We start from the raw sequence: 25,897 nt of genomic DNA, 5'->3' as shown, positions 1-25,897 counted from the left end.
AGAAGAGAGCCAGATTCTTACTTCTGGAGGAAGAACTTTTTATACAATTTAGTGAACAGTCGCGAATAAGCTAGCCTTGCATGTCTTGGCAAAAAAAGAAGAAGAAGAAAGAAAACACAACTAGCCTTGCATGATAACTGAACACCCATTCATATTACCCTCGCAACCGCTAAGTACTCTATAGAGGGGTTTGAAAAGTACTACCTCAGTCATAAATACTTGACATTGTTGACTATTTATGGTGAATGATACTTTTGGCCTCTTTTTTTATATTAGACTACTGTTACATTACCTAAACAAATGCATAAGAAAACAAACATACTTTTCAAGATAAATCTATGCATATGAGTACATGACTTTCACATTTCAATCTAGGTATTCGAGTTTCAAAAGGTTAACCAGATTTTAATCAAAATATCAACCTGAAGTGGTAGAAAAGCATGGGGTTAAGAAAAAATATGGAGTTCTGTATCAATGGAAATGCAAGAAAGGAAAATTAATTAAGGATTTTGGACACCCACAAAAAAAAGGGAATCTGGAGAACGATTTCTCTCATGATATTATATTGGACTTGGAAGCCATGCTAGAATTTCTCTACTAAAGGGCCACAAGATATTCCGAAAGGAAGGGAGTCTTACGGCTCCAAAAAGGAAAAACATAGCAGGCTCATAGCTAGTGTTCTCTCATTACGGAACTTGTGAAAGCAAAACTGCACCGCATAAGTACTTCGGAGAGGAACACTTCACTATGATTGGGGTACGTGTGATCATGCCCATCACGGGCCTGAATGTAGTTCATTATTCGACCTCTCCATGGTACTGTCACTGAAAAGGTATGGTACATAACCTGCAATCACGTCGTTTCATGGCGATCATATCTATCTCTTCGATGCATCTAGCTATATTTATCATTATATATACGAATAGAATGCATCGATGAGAGTGAGCAAGAACGTAACTTAAAGCTGGAGCCCAGACATATGCATCATCAGTATTGCCAGCCAATGAGATCGGCGCGCTTGATGAGTGCATTTGATTAGAACTTAAAAGCGATTGCATGCGGCTGTGACTGTGAGTGCTTAATAAGCCTAATGATGAGCAATCAAGGTAACTTGCTGGACTAATGGGAACCTTTCGTTCCAATCCTTAACATATACTGTCTTAAATTAGAACGCAAGTAAACTACTCATCAGCCTTGAAATTTGGCAACGATTCGGTCAGGATTGACCCCAACTGTGTTTAGGTCAGTAGACATACACGTACGGCAGGAGATGCTGACCTTCCGCCACGTAGGCAAGCTACTATTTGGACACGTGCCCACTAGCCCCATGCCGGGGCTCAGGAGACACCGCGGCTCCAAACCGTTCTTCTTTGCGTACGACTTTCACAGATGATAAAATCTCCACGATGATAAAATCCAATCAACAGCCATATAGAATATTTTAAGCGTATTTTACTTCAATGATACATCTAACAAGTGGCCTCAATCTGTACTTTCAAAATTTATGCACCTCGATGCATCATGCATGAACCCTCATGGTAGCTGGTTTAGGAACCGGCTTGTCATATTTTGATTATGTTTGTGATGGGTTTAGTAACTCTATAGTTTAGTCCCTAAACTTTGCCAACAGGATCATTTTGATCCTCAAAGTTCCAAAAGGGTTGATTTGGATTTTGGTCCCATAATTTACGCACTTATATAACTCAAATGAATGTGAAGATATGGCATGGCAGTTAACATTGATGCGGATGTGAACATTCCATTGTATTTAATGCATCCACGCCAAGTGCTACCTTTTATAAATTTGAGCCGTAGTATGTACTACCTCTATCCTAAATTATAATTTATTTTAATTTTTTAGATATATATTATATCTAGATATATAAAAAAAATATATATTAAAAAAAGTTAAAATAAATTATAATTTAAGATAGAGAAAGTATATATTTAGAGGCCAGACTTGCCATTTTGGAACATGGAGGACAAAACTGAGCAGCAGTTGTTTACAAGATCAGAGATCTATCCGTACCGTCAGCTTCCAGGATAGCGCCATAGTGGTACGAAGAGTAATAAAATTGCATGGCCGCAAGAAGAAAAGGACATAGTGGGAGTGAGTTACGATGCGGAATGGTCAGCTCAGCTCGCGGCGCACCCGACCGTTTTTCCGCCGTGGGCACCGCCGCGCGCGCGGAGCGCTCCACGCGTCCGCCCGGAGCCAGGCGTCCTTGCTTCTCCCCGCCGCCTTCCTTTGCAGCCGGGCTCCGATTGGTTCCTCCTTTTCCGTTGGTAAGGATCCCCTTGCTTGCGTGGATGCATCTTTCGATCGTCTCCTTCTGCAGAATCTTTTTCCCCTTTATTTTCTTGTACGGGCACTCCAATCCGTCCAGCTCGTCGCGGATTCATTTGCAGCGCGGCGGATTACTGGCTGCAGCTGATTTTCCCAGCTTCTTTTCCGAGTGCCAGGTCCTCCCCTGTTCAGTTCAGCTGCTCTGCACCCAAGACCCAAGAGAAGCGTTTGCTGCAGAGGCTCCTGGGAAGCGATGGCATCTGATGGAGGATCCTCTAGCTTCGGGGAGCTGTACGGAAACATCCACACACCCGCGGTGCTCACTGGCGCCGCGTTTGCGCTTGTCGCTCTCCTCCTCTCGCTCTGGCTCATCCTGCAGCACCTCAGATCGTACAGCAACCCAGCCGTAAGTGGGGTTTTACTTTACATCCCAAGAAAGTTGTGACCCCTTCTAGTCTGTCAGTTGTTTGGTGAAATGTCTCAAATGTAACTGATACTTATGGCTTGCTTGTTATTCCGTGTTGGACAATTGCATTTTGTCCTTGCTGAAATTCTGCAGGAGCAGAAGTGGATCATAGCTGTGTTGTTCATGGTGCCTGTATATGCCTCTGAATCTGTAAGTAACAAGCCCCACTTGTTCATATGGCTAATCGAGGCAGAAAAATGCTACTGGTAGTACAAGGTTTGCATTCAACAGCAAACTATTTTGACAAAATGTCAAGTGTAGTTGTTCACTGCTTCTCAAACAAAATTTCAATGTCGAATTGACTTTTTTGCTATCTTGCTTCAACCAGGATGTTTTGATTTAGGATATCCTCTTTTCCTTATACTTCAAGGTACTGACATGAATTGATATCCCATTCCAGTTTTCGATTCTTTTCAGATAATATCACTGTGGAATTCGAAGTTCTCTCTGGCTTGTGATATATTGCGGAATTGTTATGAAGCCTTTGCTCTTTATGCCTTTGGACGATACTTGGTTGCTTGCCTGGGTAATACTGCCTTATCGTTCATTATCTGCATCTATATCTCAATTAGTCTTGGGCCTATTGTTGAGATAATAATTGTAATCTTGTTCTCTTTTAGATGAAGTCATTGTAGCCTTGTGATGATCAACTACATATCATGCTGCCAACTGTGTCATTTCTCTGAATTTGTTGTAACATTGTGCTTCAGGTGGCGAACGGCAAGTGTTCCGGTTGCTTGAGAACAGAAAAAGGGAAGAGCTAACTGAGCAGTTGCTCAACGGTCAGGACAAGGCAGAAGCTCAAAACCGAAGCAGAGTGTGCAATTTCTTTTGTGACCCTAATGCTCTGGGAGAGAACTTGTATACAATTATAAAATTCGGTCTCGTGCAATATGTGAGCTCTTCTATAATATGTTCCCTCACCCAGCAGCACTGGCAAATAACGGCATGCCATAACCTTCTTTGACAAAATTGCAGATGATTCTGAAGACACTATGTGCTTTCTTGGCATTGATTTTGGAGCTTTTTGGAGCCTATGGAGATGGTGAATTCAAGTGGAACTACGGGTAACTCTGTTGTTTGGTTTTATAAGTTTCTGAAATCAGCAATACATCTAGCTTTAGGAAACTAGAGATGGGGTCAGGTGATCCACATAGAATTTTTTATTGCATCACTTTCAGGTATCATGGACAAAACCTTCTCTCAGCTTTCCTCTAAAATAAATAAACTAGACTTCTCTTTAAGTACTTTCTTTATAGTGTGCAAATATAATGTGCTTCACTATTATACAACTGGTATGTTGTTTTCTAACAATGTGTTATGCTTTCATATGCAGATATCCTTACATTGCTGTTGTCATAAATTTCAGCCAGACATGGGCATTGTACTGTCTTGTCAAATTTTACAATGCAACGCATGAAAAATTACATGCAATAAGGCCACTAGCCAAGTTCATAAGCTTTAAGGCCATTGTATTTGCCACTTGGTGGCAAGGAGTCGGCATAGCAATCATATGCCAAACTGGGCTCCTGCCCAAAGAGGGCAAAGTGCAGAATGAAATACAGGACTTCCTCATTTGCATTGAGGTGATCTTGTCACCTCATTGTGAACTATCTTTTCCTCTGTTACTTCAGTAAAACTCTATTATATTCTCGTAGCTTTTCCTCTTTTACTTTAGTAAAATTCTATTGTTATTCTCGTAGATGGCTATTGCAGCTATAGCGCATGCCTATGTCTTCACCGTGGATCCGTACCAACACATCCCTGTACTCGATCATGGGAAGGTCACATGTGAGGAGAGTAAAATGGACGTGAAGGTAGATGTTAACGATGACAGGAACAGTACACCAACTACCGTTAAGCAGAAAGATACCCATGTTGAAGCCCCGGGTACAAGCATCAAAGAGAGCGTGCAGGATGTTGTTCTTGTTGGTGGCCACCATGTAATTGATGAGATCTAATTTTGTTTTACATGTTGGCACCTGAATTCATCATGTGTAGCAGATGACCATCAGCTTGCTGTGTAGGTTGTCAAGGATGTTGCCCTCACTATCTCACAGGCAATTGGACCTGTGGAGAAAGGTGTCGAGAAAGGCGTTGGGAAGATTCAGGAGAAGTTCCACCACATCTCATTGAAGTCAGGGGACAAGAAAGAACCTGAAGTTGATGTTGAGGAGCACATCACTGAGAATGTGGTGGACAGCAAACCTGTTACGGTTGAAGCAGAGGTTGAAGTTGAACAGAAGGTGCAAGATGACAGTGAGGATGTTAAAACTGCTGTGATTGAAACCGAGGTGGAAATCCAAAGAACAGAGAAAGATAATGAAGTGTAGCTATCTGCTATCCTTGTTATGTACAGAAGTGGAAGCTGGAGCCTGACCCCCATGCAAACATTTCGCCATGACCCCAACCCCCTAGTATTACTGCTCACTCAAAAATATCAGAAGCATAGCTTAAAGCTTGGTAGGAACTGGAAAGGACATGTACATAGTTTATGTACTCTTCCCCCTCTGTTTTGGGATTTAATCATCTTCTGTCTTTTAATACAGTGATTAGAATTACATCCAACTTATGGTCCATTACTGCAAGATGTACATACAGATAACAGAGCCCTTTCTTGATCAAGCATTCAAGTTAGATAAACACGTGATGCCCATCCTATACAGCAATAATGCTATTCACATTACCATACAACACAATCACACCACTTGCATGCAGCTGTGCCCTCAGTTTGCCCCACCGCAGCACAGCTCCGAGCAGCACTCGAAGCATCCAAGGCACGCGAGGGCGGCACAGGCCTGCGCCATGACAATGGCGCACTGATCGTTCATCTTGCTGCACGCCTTGATGAAGCACATGCAGCAGAAGCAGTCAGCCACTCGGCTGCAGCAGCCGACGGCCTTGTCGAATATCTCAAACTTCTCTGGTGGTTTGATGTCTCCAAATCCTGTTGTCAGGTTCTCCCTTGTTGCCATGACATCACCAAATCCGAGTGTCAGGCCACGAAGCGGCATCGCTGACTGCTCATCTGGGCTGCTTTTTTTTGTCGGTTTATTCTTTGCCTGATCAAATACAGAAATATTAGATTCTAGGGCCTGTCTAGCTTACTATAAATTTTGGTTAGCTTAGTTGCACATAGAGTGAGGCATCTGGTTGGTACAAGAAGCAGTATGCTTCCAAGTCTCAGCATAGAAAGTTTGTCTACATGAGAAGGTGTGGATTTAAATCTTATGATTCTCAGCTCTTGGGAAAATGTTAACGTCATATAGCACAGTTGTAAGTCAATATTTTCAAATGGGCATATTAAAATGTTGAAGAAATAGAAAATGAATGGTCCTAAGCTAGGCTATGTACCTCTCATTTTATAGTTTGTATTCTTAATTAACTTGGATTGACAATAGCAAAAATAAAAATTAGTTGTCGAAATATAATCCTTGAACAAAGCATTCTACCTGTTGTGCTGGATCTATTTTGTCCAAGCTAGTTTGAAGTAGGACCATGCGTGTGTACTCAGAAGGAAGGCTATTCTGTATGCTTAATTTCACAACCTGTAAATTGGAGCAAAAGATATATAGAAAAAAAGAATTATTATTAAGTGTAGAGATGAATAAACAAACAAGGATATATCAATTTTTTGTTGTATACAAAAGGAGGTTTATGTAATGTTATCCAGCAGCTTGCAATAGGCTGCAGCAACTCTACATGTTGGCAGAAAGTTGCAGTGGTGTATGGAACTGTTCCAGTTACAATGCATGGTGACCATATTTTGCTCTTGAGAAGAATGAAAAGAAAAAATTGAAACAGATAAGGAAACAGCTGATCAATAACTCCATGATACTGATTGTAAGGAACCATATGACTGTTTCAAAGGATTAGCAGTTCAGAACTACTAATACCTCAGTACCTTACATAAAGGCAATGGAAGAAAAGCGATGTATGAAACTACAAGCACAATTTGAGACACTCTTATCTTTCTTCCTCAGTGTTATATGCAATATGAATGTTTCACAGGTAGATGTGAAGCTTGTCAAACCATTACCTTACTAGATGGCTCATAATAGGTAGATGTGAAGCTTGTCAAACCATGACCTTATTAAATAAATTTGTTAATGGCTCATAATTTAACACATGGAAATATTTATACGATGATTTTGGTCATTCTCTCACAGTTGTAATAATTTACTTTTTAGGATGTTAAAGACTCCTAAAACAACCTCATCAGTCATATCAAAACTTTGTACCCTACTTGCAGAGCTTCATTTAAGGACCTTGAGCCACTAGCTGATGTAATTTTAGCATTAGCCTGCAACGGATTCCATTACCTTTCTCTCGAGCTCTTTGTTCTCCAAAAGCCATGCTTTTGCTGTGAGAAGATCCATCTGTTGCCTTGCCAACACCTGAGATTCAAACAGCTAATACAGCAATCACAACAAAGCCTTTGAGTCCGAAGCAAGTTCGAGTAGGCTAGAAGAAATCTGAATGCAAGTAGACTACTTGTTCATTTCAAGGGGTAGTTTCTCATATGCCACTGCAAACTTTAGTTCAAGGTACAATGGATATGCATAGAACTTCGGTTATGTGTCTAAGTGTGCCAGGAAAGGCAATGATTCGAACAAATCAAGTCAAATAAAAAATACTTTTATTCATTTAGTGTTTCATTTGGTTACCTTGGTTAATATTGATATTGTATTAATCCTTAACTGGACACTTGGAATGATGCATAAATAGATGAGTAAGCCACTTGCAATATATATGATTAAATTGTTACACAGTTACACTAGAAGTTTCTTGGGGTCAAGAAGCCACTTCAAACTGATGCAATTAAGTTCAGCCTTAATGTACAGAAAAAGTCATTCTTAGTTTTGTACAAAGGTCTGTACCAGTAAGAACACAATTGAGAATCAAAGTTACTCGGCCACCTTTATTTGTGTATTTCATTGACTGATGTCCGTCAACAGCTCCAAGTAATTGCAAAACCAATCAACTGAGTGAAAATAACTAAATAAAGAGAATGGAGTATCTTACTTTGTCAAGAGGTATATCCTTTACATGGTGGACTTTCAGTTCAATTGATATTTCACTCATATCAGCCAAGTGACCCTTGGCGATAAGGGTCTCTGGAAGCTTGCCATGGTACCTTCCAGAAACACAGAGTGGATATTTTGCAGATACATCTGGAATATATTCAGAATCCACCTGAATGGAAAAGAAAAGCTTGAATGTAAGAAACATAAATTTTCCAGATAGGGTAACTAATGTCTTAACTCTTAAGATATGGAGACAGTTCACTCAACATCAATCAACTGCTTATTGCAATGATAATGGCATAAAAATACATGCATCTGCAAGGTATTCCTTCCTCAAAATAGCTGCACAATCTATGGGATTCATTGTTTAAAATAGTTTACTCAGCTTTTTGCTATCCTCTTTCCAGCCCAATATATCTTGGCCTGGACATTTTGTTCCTAGTTGATCTGTGTGCATCATGTAATTGAACTAGTCGATTTAATATTACATCAAGACAACAGCAGAAAGGGTGAAGGACATGGATTGCTCTTTCACAGGCACCAACAGAACAGTGAAAGTAAACTAAAAATAACTCACCTCAAAATCTTGAATATGCTTTATAGCATCAATGGAAATATTCGATACTATTGTGTTTGAGGCTTTCTGGAACCATTGAACCATTCGGTCCTCAATTGATCCTGAGGTGAAAAAAAAAGAAGAAGAAAAGTTCAGCTTTACAAATTTTATCAACTTCCTTAAATACCTATAGTCTGTAGAGTGTATTTTAGTCAACATATTTAATATGCATTTCGTTTTGCTGAACAAGATTCGTTAATTTTTTTATTTTAATCCTAGATTTGCTGTATTTAATGGAAATATAAAAAGATATCAGAAGGCACAATATGCGAATAAGCATGGTAGTAATGTTGGCAGCCAATTAAATAAAAATCATTTCATCAGTAGCAAATCCAAACTTTCCATAATGCAACAACAAAGCCTTTTAGTTCTAGCAAATTGGGTTAGGCCAAGTTTTTAGTTCATACAAGAGTGAAAAAGTTTTCATAATCTTCACTTTTGCTCTGGAAGCAACCAAGATGGTATTTGAAGTTATGCTCATGTTATCTTCTACTGATATCAGATCATCTAGGCAAACTACAGCAGGGAATGTCAAAGAAGAAAGAAAACCTAAAAGTTAGGACAAAATAATTAGAGCATAATGAAAGTTTTGAATTTTCATTACTAGATAGTGTGTGCTTGTCTAGAACAGGAAGGAGCATTTCGCTTCCAAGATAAAAGGGAGAAACATGTAAATACCTGTATCAAATGCAGCAGCATAGTGACCCTTACCAATTGATGCCAACATCCTCAAGAAATAGTTGTTGCAATATGAACCTTTTGTTTCCGGTGAAATAGAAACGATTAGAAAATGTATCAGACAAGTAAATCAGCAATTATGTAATGGAATCAAATTTTATGCCCACCACATAGAGAACAAGAAACAACATCATTGCGCTTTAGTTCCTTCACAAGAGTTAATGACTACACTTAACAAACTTGAGTGATACAAAAGCAATCAACTTAAACAGTATATATTTCGATAGAATGATGTAGGACTGCAGAATTGTATCTCGTACATGACTCTAGAAAACCAACAGAGATTTGCCAATATAGCTTAGCCTGACCAGTTACAGTGATATATAACCAGATATAACATGAGATATTACCTAGTCCAAAAGTAGAAATACGAGGAGACTTAGGTCCTTTACTCATGAGCTGAGTTTTCACAGTATGGCAGATATTCCGTTCATCATCAACTGACCCGTCAGTAATAAGATAGATTTGTGGAAGAGCATCATGAGAATTCGATAGCAAAGTCATTGCCTTGTGCCCAAAAAAGAGGGAAAATATGAGCTACAATGGTGACATTAATCATATGACAAATGATAACTTGTTATAATCTTCATACCTCACTCAAAGGATGCATGATGTCAGTGCCACCCTGAGCAACAAAGTTTAAGTTCATCCATTCGATAGCATTTTCTATTGTTTTATCATTTACTTGCTCCAAACATGATGAGAATGAGTGAAGCTCATCATTAAATGCTATTATGTTGAAAAAATCTCCTTGAATAAGATCAGAGAGAGCAGTAGACAGGGCATTCTTAACACTCTCAAGTGGCTTTCCTTGCATGCTTCCACTTGTATCAACGATATAAACAACAGCCTTTCTGAAGACCTATCAGATCACGCAAATCAGATATATTGCGTTAAAAGGATAACTTTATGGATATAAAAAAGGGGGTCACATAATAAATCTTATTTCATATTGAATAAATAATTATTCACACCACTAAATCGAGTCACTGTGGCCAAGAAACGAAAGATTCCAAGCTAAGGTTAAAAACATATCAACATGTTTGACAAACAAAGCACCAGAAATTTAGAGCTATCTGTGATTGAAAAAAAAAAAAAAGAAGGTAAATTTGCATTCAGCTTGCTAGAACATTGTACCTACTGACTTTACCTCAAGGAAAAACCATTTTTAACCATCAGCTGTTATCCGCTAACAAATGTTTACACCTGATGCTAAGACAACAAGACAATAACCAAGGTAGAGCTCTCCTCTTAATGAAACATGAGTCCAGGCGCGTTCTCTAAAAATAACCAAGGAAGAGCAACTACCTTTCTGTCCAGATTGTTTCCAGGTAAAAGAAAAAGGCAGAACATGTCTCTGTCATCATAGTCACGCAATGTTGAAGGCTGCACGAGAACTCCACCAGACAAATCACCAGAGTAAACCTATAGGCATGACAAAAAGATACGTTGGGTAAAACTAGAAGAGTTCATTCTCATCTCCAATGCAAGTATTTAGTCAAAAGCATCCATTTCAATATCAGTTGATCATTTTTTTTTCTTGAACTGGCAGGAGAGCTGCCCGTCATAATATTAAGAAGGAAAAGGGAGGTGTAAGTAATATTGCCTTGTCAGACAAGCCAGCAAAGAGTACATAAAGATGGAAACCGAGAAACAAATAAACCACACAAAACTCACACACAGTACAAGAATAAACACAACACAGGAAACCTATAGACTTAAAGGCCTGATCGTTGATCAATAAACAGAATAAGGATAAAACTTTCTCACTGTAGTAAAAAATTGAAAACATTAGATGACCCTGCAAGTTATCATAAAATTAATTTTTTAAAAAAGAAAAAGGAGAGATCTTGCATGTACATGGCTATACCTATGATCAACTGTACATACTGAACAGCAATCATAGCATAGCTTTGGTCACAGTATCAAAGTAAAATTACGTCAAGTATGCCATTTGCATAGTTGTTCTATTCAAACCACAGAGACCTTGCACTACGTGCAAGTCGTATGCCCATGATACATGGGAAGTTGATTAGAGAAGTCAAACTAGAAGTACTTCCAACTTCACATCTTAATAACTAAAAACCCATTATGCTTTGATATTTGAATGGTCACAGATACAGGACTGACAAAGAACACAAGCATAAACAAAAATATCAAATAGGTACAGGTAATCCAGAAAAGGTGTGGGGTAACTTACAGTATATGTGAAGGTAAAATCTTTGGTTGACCAATTCTCAACAGCAGCCTCATGCAGGAAAGACAATTTGTCACCTTTCCTGCTTTTTTCCTGAAAATTGCAATAAGAGGCTGTGCTGTAATTATATGTTACAGAGGTTTTCCTAGTACCAGAAAATAGCAGTAAATACTTGATTACCTTCAAGGGATGGCTTGTCCCCTGCAAAATAACCTCTTTACTCACACCACTATTAACAGTCAACTGTATTTTCTCCTTTTTCATGAAAACCTTTGGCAAAGGATTCACAAATTGTGGAAAACGAAAAGGAACTTCAACAGAAAACTGTCCATTGTCATATAGCAACTTCTGTGACCACCTGATTGTGGCAAAAATATCTTCTCCACCCCCGACCTTGTCAAATAAAGGAAAAAAACAAATTACCAAAGGCCAACATGGCTGGCAGAAGCTTGAAAATTCACAAGGTAGCAGCTGTAGAAGTGCACAGAAGGTACCTGTGGTATTGTCAAGGAAAACAATTCCTGTTTCAAGAGACCCCCACTCTCAGGCATGGAAATCTTCACAGCACTGTTTTCCTCCGTATCAATTACATGAGTATTGTACGATCTTTTCCCAACAGTAACCTCAGCGCCTAGAATTGAACCCTATTAGTGAAATTATTCTTAGATTGTGGCCAGCAGAAAATCGCATGAAAAATTGTTTCAGATAATATAAGCATTGAAAACTACTTTCAATAAAACCAAAGTAGCAAAGATATATTTTTATTAATTCAATGTTTACAGACATGGCATGTACATTTCTCAATATTCAAGATTCTGCACAGTATGCACACTAATGGCTACATAAAAGAGATTGGTTTCTCTTATTGTTGGCATCATCAAGTTGGAAAAATTTACTCACAAAGGAAACGGTTGTCAAATTCAGAACATCTGAAAGATCAAAAGGAACAGAACACTAAAAACGAAAGAAATAAAACTTCCTCATGCACAGTTCTCAAGTTCCACAGAACAAGCCTTCTCTAAAGTACTTGTCAATCAACACCAGAATGTAGAAGAAATATTATAACATAGAGCCATCAACCTAATAGGTTTTAGTAAATTTCCTGGATGAAGCCAAGCTTGTGTCCAAATTAATTGTCCATCGTATGATTTCAGTGTCTCTAAATTACAGTTGAAGATGCGCATTTCGTTTGAGCAGAATATTGGATTCCAGCATAGTAATTCTCCAAACCCTGTGCTATAATAAGTAGCACCACAGAATGCAAGTGACTTCGTCAACTGAAAGCATCTATTGGGCAAGGATACAGCGACAGCAATTCTTTTGTAAGTCCAATCGGATATGTCTTTCTTGTTGCTTGTCTTCTAGCATGGAAAGCAAGGAATGGGTCTTGCTTTGTTGCGAAACAATGCTGGAATCCACTGGCAGCAGAAAGGCAGAGCGATGGCCCCGTACAGCATGCCCAAGTGGCACCAATGCTCCAACGAAATGCAGCTCAGGAGTAATGAGATAATGGCACAGAAGTAGGTCCTGATTTTTTGCGGGAGCACAGCCCAAAGCGCATGACAGTGCACAGCTAAATCAAGGGGCCCATCCACCTAACCAGAATCAAACTGCCGGGGCGGGCATGGAACTCAATGTTAATCATTCCAAGGCCTAACCATAGCCAAATCTAGCACAGCAGCAGCAGAATGAGGAAAAAACAGATCGGTCGAGAACGAAAGCAGCAGGGGGAGGGAGGGAGGGGTAGGAAGACGGCGGATGATGGACCTGGTGTCCCATGGGCACGACGATGCGGCAGTGGCACGCGCGGCTTCGCGTGACGCAGTGCACCCACCAGCGCGCGCGCAGGGCGACCTCGGCCGTGGCGCACCCCGCGGCGGCGCAGTCGACGCGGAGGTCGGCCTCCCGCATCTGGAGCGGGATGAGCGCGGGCGGGTCGAGGCGGCCGTAGACGTGGGGCTGGTAGCTGGGCACGTCGGGGCTGTCGACGGCGCCCGGGTCGACGACGACGGCGTACGCCATGGGCGCCGCGGGGAGCAGGTGCTGCAGCCACGCGGCGTTCGCCGTGGCGGGGTCGTCCCGGTCCATGCCGTGGGGCGGGCGCGGCGGGGGCAGCCCCCCGCCGCCCGGCAGGACGAGGCGCTTGGTGAGCTTGAGGCCGTCGTCGACCGCGCGCGCGAAGGCCTCCTCCGCCATGGCTGGAAGCGGGGAGGAGGAGGCGTGGGCAGGAGAGAGAAAGAGAGGGAGTGGGAATGGCGGTTGGAGGTTGTGGATCAGCTAGCCGCGGGAGGAGAGGAGGGATGGCGGAAACGCAAGTTGGTTTTCGGCGTGGTTCAAGGGCGGCAGACTAATCCAGCTGGGAGAGTCGGGGGAGGAAGACGAGGCGAGGCCATGTGGGGTTGGGGCGGTGAGCTTACCAGCCGGGCATGGACTGACGATGGAGACCTGCTGTTTTTCTCGTGCTCCCATGGATGTGGTCCAGGCATCCAATCCATGGTGGGGTCCGGGAAATGGGACGTTCTCGCAGCTTCTCCGGTGCCTGGATTCATGGCGCTCCAAGGGGCATCACGTCTAAAATCTGAATGCCACTTCATTTGTTCTAAATCATAGCTTATTTCGATGTTATCAAATAAGTTTATTAAAAACATCAACCACTACAACATCAAATGGATCTCATCGTAAAAGCATGTTTGTGCTCATTTGATATTGCAGCCGTAATTATGTTTCTTCTAAAATAGTTAGAGTTATAAAAGCTTAAGTAGAGATAAAACTAAAATGAAAATAACAGTAAGACAGAAAAGGTAAATGAAAGACCGTTGTAGCAAAATATCTATCCAATGCGCAGATTCGGGACCGGTAACGTTACCGGAGACCCATCATTTCCGGCGTGTGGACGGCCCTCGCCTCGTCTCCCCGGCACGGCGGCATCGCTTCCGCTTCGGCTGCTCCCGGCCGGAAAGCGACCCCGTCGACCGTCGGCAAGAACCACGCGGGGCCCACGGGCCACACAAATCGAGCGTGGCCCACGCGTGTTCGTCACGCCGCGCTGGATGCGGTGGCCGGGGATGGGCGCGTCACCGGCGGCTCGCGTGCAGATCGGTAACGGCTAGTTTGGTGGGCCGCGTGGCGCGTCCAGGCAGGCTGGCAGGTCCCTGGCGCGACCGCGAGAGCAACGGCCAACGGCCAGCCCGGGCGAGATCAGCACGCAGCGGCTGTGCAGTGGCGTCCACGTGCCGGAGTGGAGATGAAGACAAGTGCAGGCTGTTTCTTTCTTTCTTCTTCAAAAAAAATGTTTAGCATACTCAATTTTCTGCGGCCTAGAACTTGATTTTCTGCTCTATCTTTCTCATGAAGAATCATTCATAGACAAGCAAAGTAACTCATTAGCACTAGTTGTCTTCGTGCCTCTCACTCGGCAACCCAACCCGGTTGGCCTGCGCCCTCACCCACTGACATCCATCTCCATCGGCCAAGGGCCCACCTGCTATATTGGCATGGGCATTCCCTTTCTCGTGAATAAAGTTTATCTCCGTACGGAGTCATACGAAGAGCTATTTAGAAAAACATAACTTCTTCATGCATGTGACTTGGTATGAAGATAAAAATTATCAATCTCGATGAGATCTATAACTTAGTGCCTTTCTTGATCTATCACCTTGATTCCTTCACCCAATTCTGTATCCCGATGGAAAACGGCAAGACAATGCATTTGCAAATTCGGCCAGCACATGTTCGAAACATGACGATGACTTAAAATGAATTATAGAGGCAACCAGCTTAAGACTCAAAACTATGAACCGTTGGCCGGGCTCCACCTCCTTGAGAAATAGTAGTGCAAACAAGGGCACTTGGTTTAACGACATCAAAACGATCAAAGTAAAGGCACAGAAAGTCCCTACTCAAACTCTTGTAGAACATTATATATATATATATATATATATATATATATATATATATATACTCCAGTAATTCAAGACTGCGTTACCTTGCTCAATAAAGTTAAGGTACGCAAAAGTTTCAGCTTATTGGCAGCCTTAATTTAGAATGAACCATAATCCAAGATTGTGCCACGAACGACTGTAAACTGTGCCACGAACGACTGTAAACTGCAGCATCACATCGAACACGTTTTGACCGTGCCTCTATCCAAAGCGTTTATGCCCACGCCTGCCACAACAGTCACGTTGGTTTGTGAGCCGTATTGGTGGGACGCCCCACGCCTTTGGCACCGCAACATGCCTTCCAAGGCCAGCGGCAATTTTTTTATTTTTGTTGATTTATACATAAGCTAGCTATCGCTTTCCATGGCTGGATGTATAGGTCATAAAGCTTGTTTGCAATACGCTATTCTAGAGTTTAAGTGGGTAAAAGGTAAAAGTAAACTATGAGCCTACACCTGAACCTTGGAGCCTCCAAGCATAAAACTATGCCCCTTGGTTTCCAATCCCTAAACCTAATCGGTCGATCGCCCCTGTTTGCCGCATTAGCAGCAAACAACATCATCGTATATTCATCCTTGAATATGCCATCATGTACCGTTGCCACAAACAACATCGCCGTATACTTTATTCCACGCTATTTTGAAGCAAATTGATCCAATATAATGTTTGAAATTTTTTTCATATAAATTTATTTTTGACTCAGCCTCTTGCCCCTCCTGCGATAAAATTCTAGCTCCGCCTCTGCTAGGCACTTTCCCGAACTATTGGTTTTTTCAGTTTCTAATGTTGGCTTCGGTTATGGTTTTTTTTATAAGTTCGGTATTAGATATCGGGATCGGTCTCGAGCGCTGCGGCAGCAAAAAAACGGAAACATCGATGTCTCCTCTTCTTGTCAGTGGCGAAGCCAAATTGACTGGTCACTGGGTCGGTTAAGCGCTGACTCTTCACAACACGGCTCCTACTGTAGTAGCACCAGCAGAGGCTGCAGAGCTCGGGGGCCGATGTAAAGAGAGAGGAAAAAAAATAGAAGGCATCACTTGCTTCGGGTCCATTTCTGGCTCAGGGCTGTAATGTCGTTTCAAAGGGCCAAGCCCCATCATGACCATGGCCCAATTACTCAATTAGCCTAGCAGGCCCCCCGCTTCCCAAGGACCCCGGCGGCGGCGGCGATTCTCGGGCGGAGGCGCGACGGGCGGCCGCGACTCCGACGAACTCACACCTGGCGGCAGATAGGATGCCAATTTTTGCCAAAGCAAAATTAAAGCATGCCAAAATGTTGGTAACAAATTTAGGTATTCATTTGGTTTAGTGCCAAAACATTTCTTTTGTAAGGATTAAGAAGTTTCCAGTAACTTGCCAATATTTTTATGACAAATGCCAACTTTTAGGCATGAACCAATTGGTAGCTAAAATATATTAGCATGCCATGATTTTGGCTTGGTAAAAATTGACATCCAACCAATAAGGCTCAAAACAACGCATCCTCAACGCGTGCATGTTGCTTCCTCAAGCTCTCAACTCCGAGAAGATTCAGAACAGTTCCCGCCAATGGAGCCCGGCCTCCTCCGCTCGCACCTGCCTATACCAACCTCGCGCACCTCCTCAAGAGACCCGGCCGCTCCACGTCACCCTCTCCAACACCTCCACCCCCTGAGCCGCGCGCCCACCTGTTCGACGCGGTGCCCCGCCCGACGGCCGCCCAATGTAGCGCTTTCCTCTCCGGCCCTCTCAAAGTTCTCGCTGCACCGGCCGGGAGCTCATCGAGGCCATATCCTCGCTAAACTGCGGGGCGCCGGCGTCCCGCTTGTCCTGAAATCAATCCTGCGCCATCTTGGCAGCGTCGTGCCAGGGCACGCGGGCAGGCAGGCAGGCACATTGCCACGACCAGGCATTGTCAGACCGACGACATGCAGTCAGCAACACTCGTGACACGAAAGCTAGACCAAAAGCAGGCCCTGCCAATATCCATCCGCATCAGAACCCATCATCCTCATTCATCATCAGGTAGCAGCAACGATCGATCTAGAAGCAGCACGCGCGCGTGCAAAATAAAATAATAAACTCTCCTCTTTGATCGCCATCATAGGCACAGGCAGCAGCGCGGGACGCAGCAAGCGCCGCCGCCGCAGGTGGGGCAGGCGCACGACGACGAGCAGCAACGCAGGCAGGCGCAGTCGCACGAGCAGCGCGGGCACGGCGCGCAGCACCCGCCGCAGCAGCCGGCGCACACCACGCGGCACCGGCAGCAGCAGCAGCAGGAGCAGCAGGAGGCGCAGAGCTTCCGAAGCTGCGCGCCGCCGCAGGAGCAGCTCGTCGCCGCCGCCGGCCTCATCTTCAGCCGGAACGGCGGGCACCCGCCGCTACCGCAGCAGCAGATCCACGACAGGTAGCTCAGGCAGCTCCTGGCTCTGCATATGCGAGTGCACGCAAACGATGATCAGCTCGGCGGTTGTTGTTAGTTAAATGCATGGTAACCCAACCCCAGCGACTAACAACAGTGGGCGAGCTACTGGTTCATGGAAATCATGATTGTTAACGACAAGTTCAGGAATCATTAAGCCAATTATGGTAACGATGAGTTGATGTTTCTGAAAAGTATCATGACTAGTAGATGTTTTATTAGCTATCAATGCGACAAGTTCAGCAATTATTAAGGTGATTAATGGTGAGTTGATTGTTCTGTCAGTGTGACATTGGTAATGGTAACAAGAGGACAAGTTAACTGTCAAAGTTCGTACAGTGGACGGTTGCAGATTATACATGAGAAAAGCTGGCAGCGATGATCTGATAAAGCTGTCCTAAATTCTAATAATGCAAGCTTAATTATTAGCTGATACAAGCTGCTGGGGCTGCTACAACGCTGGGAATCATATACATTGGCAGGTGGCCTGGTCAGAAACTTCATACAAATTGAACTGAATATGCACTTGCTTTCCAAAAGATGGACAAGTTATTTTCTTACTGAACAGATAGGTGTCATTTTAGCTGGTGTTAGTTTTATGTCTTACGCGATCGATTAACTGACTGGTTAGACAGTATAGTTTTTATACCTTCTGTTATCTAATAATGAAAGTAGAATTAGTGAGTACACACCGATGCGTGGTAGAATTTTTTGTGTGCCAATTTGTCCTTTTTCATGTGAACTGATAATTAATAAGAAATAATTAACATGATTATATGCCACAAGAACCAACAATATTACGAGCTGGAAACATAGAAATTATTACCTGAACTTCTTCAGAAACTGCTGCGGTTGCTCATTGCTTCGTTTCTCTGGCTGACTGCTTTTAAAGAGAGATAATAAGAAAATGCACCATTTATGCTAAGCTAAAGACAAATTCTCAACCTGAAAATCCATACATCGTTATGAATGGATCGGGGTTCCTTCCCACAAACTCATCAACTCTGCAAAAAAAAACCAAGAGGCAATTAAGAGACTTGAAAACTAGTTATTTAATCTTATCATTGGAATAAAACTAACGGCAAGACCTTTTTGAGGAATTATTAGTGGAAAAGTTAACCTTGCATGTAATTTCCAGTGAAATAAATTAGCTAGAGCTAGTTTGCGATGAGCTTCTGCTTGTGAATCGTTTCAACCTAACATGGCTATCTAGTAATATATCTTGTGAAAACACTAGAAGATCCGGAGTAACATTTCTGCGGCTTACTCTTTGCAGCATCTGGAGGCAGCGTGGACCCCTTCAATGGAACTTATTTCACCCTGCAAGGAAATTAAATTTGGTGTTAGCTCCGGGGTAATAATATTATAATATTGGCAGTATAATAGTAATACTGTGCAAGTAAAAGCCATGTGTTCAGGCTGTCAACTTTTCAGGTGCTGTCTGGGATATTTTTAACACGCAGCACATTCAATCAAAGCCCAGCAGCGAAGAAAATCGATCAGCATATTTGCATTAATGCGCCATCGTTGATGGAAACAGCTAGCATAAACGTTACCAAGCAAAAGACAGGCCGGGACCTTATGCATCAGAGAAAGCCATGTACTGCTGATTACATGTAAGAGCAAACTATTATAACAAAAACACTAGCATTTTGTGTTTTTTTGCAGTTGCTCCAGGATCAATACATAGCATATACATACTACTCTTTGTGGTGGAGAATCGATTGCTTGTCTTGGAATAATTCTCTCCAGTACATTAATTAATCCTGCCATACGCTGATGGCACGTAGAGATGGCCCCGGCATGCAAGGCTGTGTTTTCGCAGGCTCATCTCGGGCAGTAAACAGTGTTAATTAACAAATATTTTTTGCAGGACTCATTATTTTACACACCCCAGTGACAGTGAGCAGGATGGGCAGACGAGTAGTTGGAAATCGATCTGGAGGAGTCCCGATACAAAATCTCCCAAGCAGCTCAATGTCGTCCTGCAGCTGACGACTGATCAACTTACTCCCGCGGAACACACAAATATAATAGATTAACACATTAACGCGAGAAGCTAGCTAGCAACAAAGGCCAGCTTGGAAGTTCATCATGATGATGAGCTGAAGAAACCCTGCAGGCTGCTTAATTAAGCGTTATCTTTCGTAGTACGAACTACGAAGTACAAAATGGCTACGAGAAAGGTTTTACATTTAGGTACCTCGCCTGTGGCGGTCAAAGTCAAAGCGACGCCTTGCTACATGACTAGTCAAACCGGCTGCCCGGGGGGGGGGGGGGGGGGGCGGGGCGCTAAGCTTATTAATTTAAGGAAACGCTGGTGGGATTAATGGTTTCGTCTTGTAGATTGAATCCCAGCTAGTAGACGACTAGACCCCTTAAACCCTAGGTAGAACAAAAGGTTGTAGGAGCTATTAGCACTCCTCCAAGGGTCCAAGCAAGAGAGATGGGCGCCGTGGAAATGGTGGTAGGCAAAAGGAATAAAAGGAGCAGGGTTAGCCTTGACGCGCGCGCAAACCCATGGTACGATCCGCACGTGCCCAGAGGTGGAAGCCCCCAGCCATAGATCAAAACTGGCTAGACTGCCCGGATTAAACTAACATTTCAACATAACGGTCTTATCAATCGCTACTAGCGTCGTCTCGTCTCTCGGTCCATGGAACGAGCTAGTAATTTCGTTGACCGCAGCGTGTTTTGTTTAACTATCCTTATTATGCAATTATCTATCCATCTCCATTTTTAAACCAGAAATGGAAAGTAATGCAGCGGAGCAATGATCGATATTCAAGCTGTGTGTGTGCAGGAGCAGGATTTCAGGGGGTGGTAACTGGTAAGTTGAGGTACCTCGAGGAAGCCGATCTCCCGGTGGAGCGCGTCGACGGCGAGCTGCAGGCGGTGGCGGCCGCAGGGGTCGGGCGAGGCCGGCGGCGACTTGGGCCTGGGCGCCGCCGCCGCAGCCATCAAAATAAATCACTCGGCCTGCTTCGTGATGGCCGGGCAGCTACCGGACGGCCGCCGGCAGGTACACAATCGAGAGCGCGGCCGCTAGCTGCTGGTGCCTGGTGCTTGGCTGGAGCTGAGGTGAACGAATGGCCGGCCTGGCGAGCGCGTGATGATTGATGCGCGAACAAGAACAAGGGGCTAGGAAGGAATGATGACGGAGCCTAGCTCTGCCGGCCGGCCTGCTGCAAGCAGCGAGGCGAGGCGGGATTAAATGGCGGTGGTGGAGCGGCGAGCTGCAGGCGGGCACATGGAGGGAGGGGGAGAGTAGAGAGTCTGCTAGGTAGCTGCTGGGGATGGTGGATGGCGGGTTGCCGTTTCGGGCGGCAATGATGAGGGGAGAGGAGGCACAGCGCCAAGCCTTCGTTTCCGGAATACTACGGCCGGCCGGGGGGCCCCTGCCGGAAAGGAGGTACTCCAGCAGCTACTAGGCCGGCCGCCACCGCCACTGAGACGGGAGTATTGCGACTGAGCGAGCTAATAAGTAGAATCCAGCACGAGAAGAGAAGAGAAGAGGGAGAGAGCAGAAGCGTGAAGGGTGGCAGAGGAGAGAGAGGATGGGGCTTGAAAGATTGTCGGGGCCGGATCTAGAGAGAGCCGGGGACGGACAGTCCAGTCCAGGCCGCGTGGGGCCGACGACGATGTGTGTGTATACTGTTGCATTGCATGCTCGCTGCTGCCTATCACAAGCTGCTACACATGTGCTGGTGCTGCTAACCGAGCTACATGCTGCGCCTTCAAGAATCAGCATGGTTTGTCATCTTTCAAAAGCGAAAAAAGAAAGATGGTTTGTCATCACACGGTCCCGATCCTTTCGATTATCTCCGTCTGCTGTGGTTCCCACTACAGTCAGGCTCTCTATTAGCTTTTTTAAAAGCTAAAACCCACGAAAGCCCTTTTATTACTTGAAATTTAAACAACCTTGTTTTATTTTTCTTCTCCCTTGCTAGCTTAATTAGGGATAAGAAAAGAGCTGGTTTCTAGTAAACTCAAAATACCATGCGTAGTCAACCAAAAATCCGAGTCGTTTTATTTTAACAAAATCTGAGTTTCTCAAGTCGAAGCTGCTGCATTCCTATTTGTTTACAAATATCTATCGCTCCCTAGCTAGGTTTGAAGAAGAAGATGATGATGATGATCTGTATGCATGGTGATCATAAAATGGACGACACAAAAACCAACAATAAAGAATAACTACTTGAAAAAGGTTTAACCAGAGTCGTGATAAATTAAAACCCATTTTTTATAAACTTGGTTTCTGATCTTGATGTAAGAACCGACCAAACACTATTTTAAGCAAACCGCCGGTTACTATCAATAAGATGAGAGCTAACACGCGCTCGTCCGAGAGCGTGCCACGTGTTAACCCACATTTAAAGACATGAACAACCGACACGTTGTTCGTCAAAAATAATATTAAATCTGGTAGTCCTGGTATATGCTTCACCATATGCCTAAGATCAAGCATACGCAGATACCGTTTATAATCACATATATTGCCGATGAACCACAAAGAGCAATTTTAAATATTTTAAAGATCCAACAATTAAACATTACAAGTTCAACATAGAAGGGTTCAAATCTGAAATTAAAGGTTCAACAACAACTTACAAGCTTTGGTCTATGGAGTATGTTATTCTTTTATATTAACTCTGAAAGTGATTTGTAGGGGCGAGTGATGCCACCACCCGCCTCTAAAAATATTTTTCAGTTTTATTCCAAAAATTCATTTAAATCTTTACATATAGCAAAATAAATAAAAAAAGTGAAATTTCTACACTATGGTTATTGTGAACTATAGATAAAATAATATGCCAAGTATATTTCAGTGTATATAAAGGTTAAGATTGTTGAAACCTCAAAGTATGACTTGAGTTGTATGAGATACTATATAGTCATAGCCATATGTAGGTTCATAATAATTTTTTTGGATAATTAAAAGATATTAAATGAAAAAGCTACCAAGTATAAAGTTTTAGGTCTAGTCATTCTCAACAATTTTGATATAAAGTTTGACTTCATCCGAGATCATATGAAAAAGTGATGAATTTTTTTGCGTGGAACTATTTTTAGCCTACCCCAATTTGCTTGGGACAAAAGGCTAAGTTGTTGAACTATTTTTAGGGGCGAATCCCCTAAAATGCATTTTTAGGGACGGGTGATGCCGTCACCCACCATATAAATGCCACCATTTCCAAGGATGTGTGGTAGCGTCACCCGCCCCTAAAAATACCATTTTTAGGGACGGGTGATACCATGACTCGCCCCTAAAAATGATGCCCATTTGCAGGGGCAGGTGATAGCGAACCTGCCCCTAAAAATACTTTTCTAGGGGTAGTTCAGATGCTACATTACCCCGCTCCATTTGTAGGAGTGGGTTATCTTTTGACCCATCTCTAAAAAAGGGACGTTGCTGCAAATTATTTTTTAGTAGTGTTTCAATTCGTCGCGCACACAGCTTCACCACACCATTAGAGATCCGTCTGAGCCATTCCCAAGTTGAATCCACCACAGGAGCTCCAAGATCGCCGTTGCCTTCCTCCTTCGGACCGCCGTCGTGCAAAACTCGAGGTCCACCGGTGAGCCACACCCTCCCGGATTCTGCATCCTTGTTAGGTCCAGGTGGGGCATGGGGGCATGTGGATAGGGTGAGGGCTGTTGGCCGGCCCGTTCTAAGGCCGAGGCAGCCGGAACGCACGGCGTCACCGCAGCCGAGCCATCGCTGATGGTGCTGCCGTCGAGCCGTGTGCTCATGCTGCCCAAAAGGCCAATCTGGGGTCGTGGCGCGTTCTTGGGTTGCGGGGTGCTTGCAGGATGGTTGGTTTGGTCGGCCTTGCCGTTGTTCGGCGTGGCGCCATCGTCCGCGCCTCGTAGGCATGGGGCCGCCGCCTCTAGTCGTCGTCTTGGTGAGAGAAAGGGGAAAGGGGAGGCAAGGGAGTCCGCAAGCACCTCTGGGTGCTTGCTGGGCCAGCGATGGCTGCTGGCGGGCTCGCCACCGGCGAGCCAGGGAGAGGAGCCACCATCCCTGTTCCTCGGTTGAGAGGAGCCACCGCCGAGCCTTGCGTGGAGGAGGGAATAAGAAGTGGATGGCCCACCCGTAGGAGAGAGAGGGGAAGGGTGGAAGTGAAAGAGAGAGATGCCCAGGCGCGCGAGGGAAGGGAGAGAAACTAGGGGGTCTTTTTTAAATGTTTGCCACCGTGGCGCCATGTGGCATACCATGTCGGCATCGGATGCTCGCGTGGCGTGTTTGGGACCTCAGGTGATACTTAACACGGTTTAGAGATCTAGATGGATAATTTTAGAGTTTAGGCATCTAGATGAAACCGCGGGACAAGTTTGGAAACCTGAGGTGCAATTTACTCATTTTAAAATATAATCCGTTCCATGCCACCGCTGTTTTGCTTCTGTTAGCCTCCACCATTAGGGAACTTCGATTTATCAACATTAACCCCTGCCCAGCTATCCCTTCCCATTCCCAAATCGCACAGCCATCGTCGTACCGAGCCTCCCCAAATTGCAGAAACCCTAATCACCGCCGCCAGCAAATCGGAGAGGAGGAATGGGCGGCTCGGCAAGGAAGGGAGTGGTGGCACTGCACCTCTGATCAGCTGTCCCCAACGTCGTGCCGGCTGTCAATCCTCGCGGGTGTGGGCTCTGCTTGGCGCGTACGGCCGCACGTTCACATCTCTCGGTCTCTCTGTGATTAGCTAGTGCAAGGAAAGCTAGCTAGTACGCAGTGCTGCTTCAGACAGATTCCAATATGTGTACGTAGGTACAAAATAAATTTAGATTCCAATCTGCTGTCTTAGAAATTTGTGAAACCTATGCAAAGATTTCTAGTATTTTTCAATAATGTGTGACGTATAAGACTCCGGAGTGGTATATTAAGATTAGAAAGCTTGTGGTCATACTTATTTGCGGATTACTTAAAGTCAATTGTAGCGTACAAGGGATGAGTGAATTTTGCATCCAACTAAGGGTGGGGGCAAATAGGTCATTTTGGGCTGTCTGTTAGCAAAGACTACCGGAATCAAGTCAATATTGGCACGGAAGATATTGAAAGTTTTAGCCAATGGCTGATAAGGAATTTAACCTAAAAGAAAAGGAAAGGAAAGGAAAAAACTTATTGACGGCAGGGAAAGGGGAAAAGTGATGGAGATGAACAGTAGTCAGTAGTCGTAGCAGTACCACCCCTAGTCGATCTACTAGTGGAGCGTGGCTCGGCTTCCCCGTCTTCTTTCCCCTCGCTGTCGCAGCGCAGTGCAGCGATGGAACAGTGATACGAGCACAGTGGTAGCTATAGCCTGTAGCTAGGTGAGGCCTCCCCAGTCTACTATGGTAGCGCCTGCCTGCACGCGATGCGAGCAGCATGTCCGTACACCAACGGGCCTGGGGCTGCCTGGATGGCGCGCTGGGAACATGGCCGCGGTGCATGCAGTCACCGAGGATCGCGTCGTCGCATGCATGCGGCTGTGCCGTACGTGCCGTGGAGAAAGAACCCAAGAAGGCGGACGCGGATAGATGGTTCGTTACGCTAGGTCACGTCATCCCCTGCATGCGCTGGGACGAGGCCGTATACTATGTACGGATGCCGCAGAGGAGTAGTGCGTATGTACGTACAGGGAGCCGTACCATGCTTCCGGGTGGTCGGGTCGATCGCCAGGGATCCGACTAGCACCAAGGCGTGCAGCAGGCCGTGCAGTGCATGCGCGCGCTCCTGTCCGCCGCGCCCGGCCCAGCTCCAGATCCAAACCATGCAGACGATGCCGTGCAGGCCTCCTTTTCTTCCGTGGAATTTAGGTAGCGAGAAAAAGCATTTGGCCTGCCCTCTCATCCACGACAAACGTGGTGCACCAGCAGGCAGGCCCCGCTGGTACGTGCTAGGTCATCCACAGCCCAGTCCAAGCTCCGATTTCCTTCCAGCTAGGAAGCTAGGGAAATCGTATCTATCGTATGTTCTCCCAGTCTCAGATCCGGGCCCAGGTAATTTGGACTGCATGCATGTGCATGTCCATGACCACCCCATCCGATTAATAATAAGCTGCTGCTAAAGTAGTCGCAAGTGGGCACCTGCACTGCACCCACCGCTCCCCGTTTGTCCCAGCTGGCCGCCTGTCTAAAAAGGCTCCTTGGCCGGGCTGTGCGCGTGCCTGCCCCTATCTAGCACCCACTGCACCGCAACAACGAAAACGAGACAAGCGCCCCACTGTGCAAATCACATCCG

The 25,897-nt window shown here is 44.5% G+C and overlaps 3 protein-coding genes across 5 annotated transcripts; 1 reads left to right on the top strand and 2 right to left on the bottom strand.

Moving 5' to 3' along the window:
* The first annotated feature begins 2,103 nt into the window (after window positions 1-2,103).
* On the top strand, window positions 2,104-5,321 carry LOC112874690 (protein LAZ1 homolog 2). 2 transcript variants are annotated; one of them, XM_025938168.1, is made up of 9 exons: window positions 2,104-2,286; window positions 2,464-2,693; window positions 2,847-2,903; window positions 3,171-3,279; window positions 3,464-3,648; window positions 3,732-3,820; window positions 4,090-4,339; window positions 4,457-4,696; window positions 4,781-5,321. In XM_025938168.1, exons 1-9 carry the CDS (start codon window positions 2,121-2,123, stop codon window positions 5,084-5,086), a joined length of 1,632 nt encoding a protein of 543 aa, XP_025793953.1. In that variant the 5' UTR covers window positions 2,104-2,120; the 3' UTR covers window positions 5,087-5,321. The 2 variants fall into 2 exon arrangements, with proteins under 2 accessions (XP_025793953.1, XP_025793954.1); XM_025938169.1 differs by having other exon boundaries at window positions 2,272-2,286; window positions 2,445-2,693.
* LOC112874689 lies at window positions 5,218-13,748 on the bottom strand. 2 transcript variants are annotated; one of them, XM_025938166.1, is made up of 13 exons: window positions 13,099-13,748; window positions 11,826-11,975; window positions 11,512-11,724; window positions 11,335-11,424; window positions 10,443-10,559; window positions 9,727-9,996; window positions 9,485-9,641; window positions 9,075-9,152; window positions 8,358-8,458; window positions 7,779-7,949; window positions 7,076-7,165; window positions 6,206-6,301; window positions 5,218-5,815 (listed from the first exon to the last, which is right to left on the bottom strand). In XM_025938166.1, the coding sequence occupies exons 1-13, from the start codon at window positions 13,525-13,527 to the stop codon at window positions 5,480-5,482; spliced, it is 2,298 nt and encodes a 765-aa protein (XP_025793951.1). In that variant the 5' UTR covers window positions 13,528-13,748; the 3' UTR covers window positions 5,218-5,479. The 2 variants fall into 2 exon arrangements, with proteins under 2 accessions (XP_025793951.1, XP_025793952.1); XM_025938167.1 differs by having other exon boundaries at window positions 7,076-7,150; window positions 13,099-13,746.
* Window positions 13,749-16,713: 2,965 nt separating this feature from the next.
* Window positions 16,714-21,127, bottom strand: LOC112877676 (guanine nucleotide-binding protein subunit gamma 3-like). The gene is made up of 5 exons (XM_025942034.1): window positions 20,518-21,127; window positions 18,941-18,993; window positions 18,633-18,677; window positions 18,500-18,553; window positions 16,714-17,680 (listed from the first exon to the last, which is right to left on the bottom strand). Exons 1-5 carry the CDS (start codon window positions 20,632-20,634, stop codon window positions 17,353-17,355), a joined length of 597 nt encoding a protein of 198 aa, XP_025797819.1. The 5' UTR covers window positions 20,635-21,127; the 3' UTR covers window positions 16,714-17,352.
* Between the last annotated feature and the right edge of the window lie 4,770 nt (window positions 21,128-25,897).

This window comes from Panicum hallii, chromosome 9 (genome assembly GCF_002211085.1).
Source record: "Panicum hallii strain FIL2 chromosome 9, PHallii_v3.1, whole genome shotgun sequence".
NCBI classification, from domain to species: domain Eukaryota; kingdom Viridiplantae; phylum Streptophyta; class Magnoliopsida; order Poales; family Poaceae; genus Panicum; species Panicum hallii.
The sequence above is the reverse complement of the archived record's forward strand: the minus strand, read 5'-3'. Positions and strand labels throughout refer to the sequence as shown.

Coding starts and splice junctions, on each gene's coding strand:
- LOC112874690 (XM_025938168.1), top strand. CDS start 2,121: ATGCGGAATGGTCAGCTCAGCTCGCGGCGCACCCGACCGTTTTTCCGC. Junction 2,287..2,463: donor TGGTTCCTCCTTTTCCGTTG/GTAAGGATCCCC, acceptor TCCGAGTGCCAG/GTCCTCCCCTGTTCAGTTCA. Junction 2,694..2,846: donor GATCGTACAGCAACCCAGCC/GTAAGTGGGGTT, acceptor GAAATTCTGCAG/GAGCAGAAGTGGATCATAGC.
- LOC112874689 (XM_025938166.1), bottom strand. CDS start 13,527: ATGGCGGAGGAGGCCTTCGCGCGCGCGGTCGACGACGGCCTCAAGCTC. Junction 11,425..11,511: donor GGACAAGCCATCCCTTGAAG/GTAATCAAGTAT, acceptor TGCAATTTTCAG/GAAAAAAGCAGGAAAGGTGA. Junction 9,153..9,484: donor TATTTCTACTTTTGGACTAG/GTAATATCTCAT, acceptor CGGAAACAAAAG/GTTCATATTGCAACAACTAT.
- LOC112877676 (XM_025942034.1), bottom strand. CDS start 20,634: ATGGCTGCGGCGGCGGCGCCCAGGCCCAAGTCGCCGCCGGCCTCGCCC. Junction 18,554..18,632: donor CCCGATCCATTCATAACGAT/GTATGGATTTTC, acceptor CTTTAAAAGCAG/TCAGCCAGAGAAACGAAGCA. Junction 17,681..18,499: donor CAGTTTCTGAAGAAGTTCAG/GTAATAATTTCT, acceptor TCGCATATGCAG/AGCCAGGAGCTGCCTGAGCT.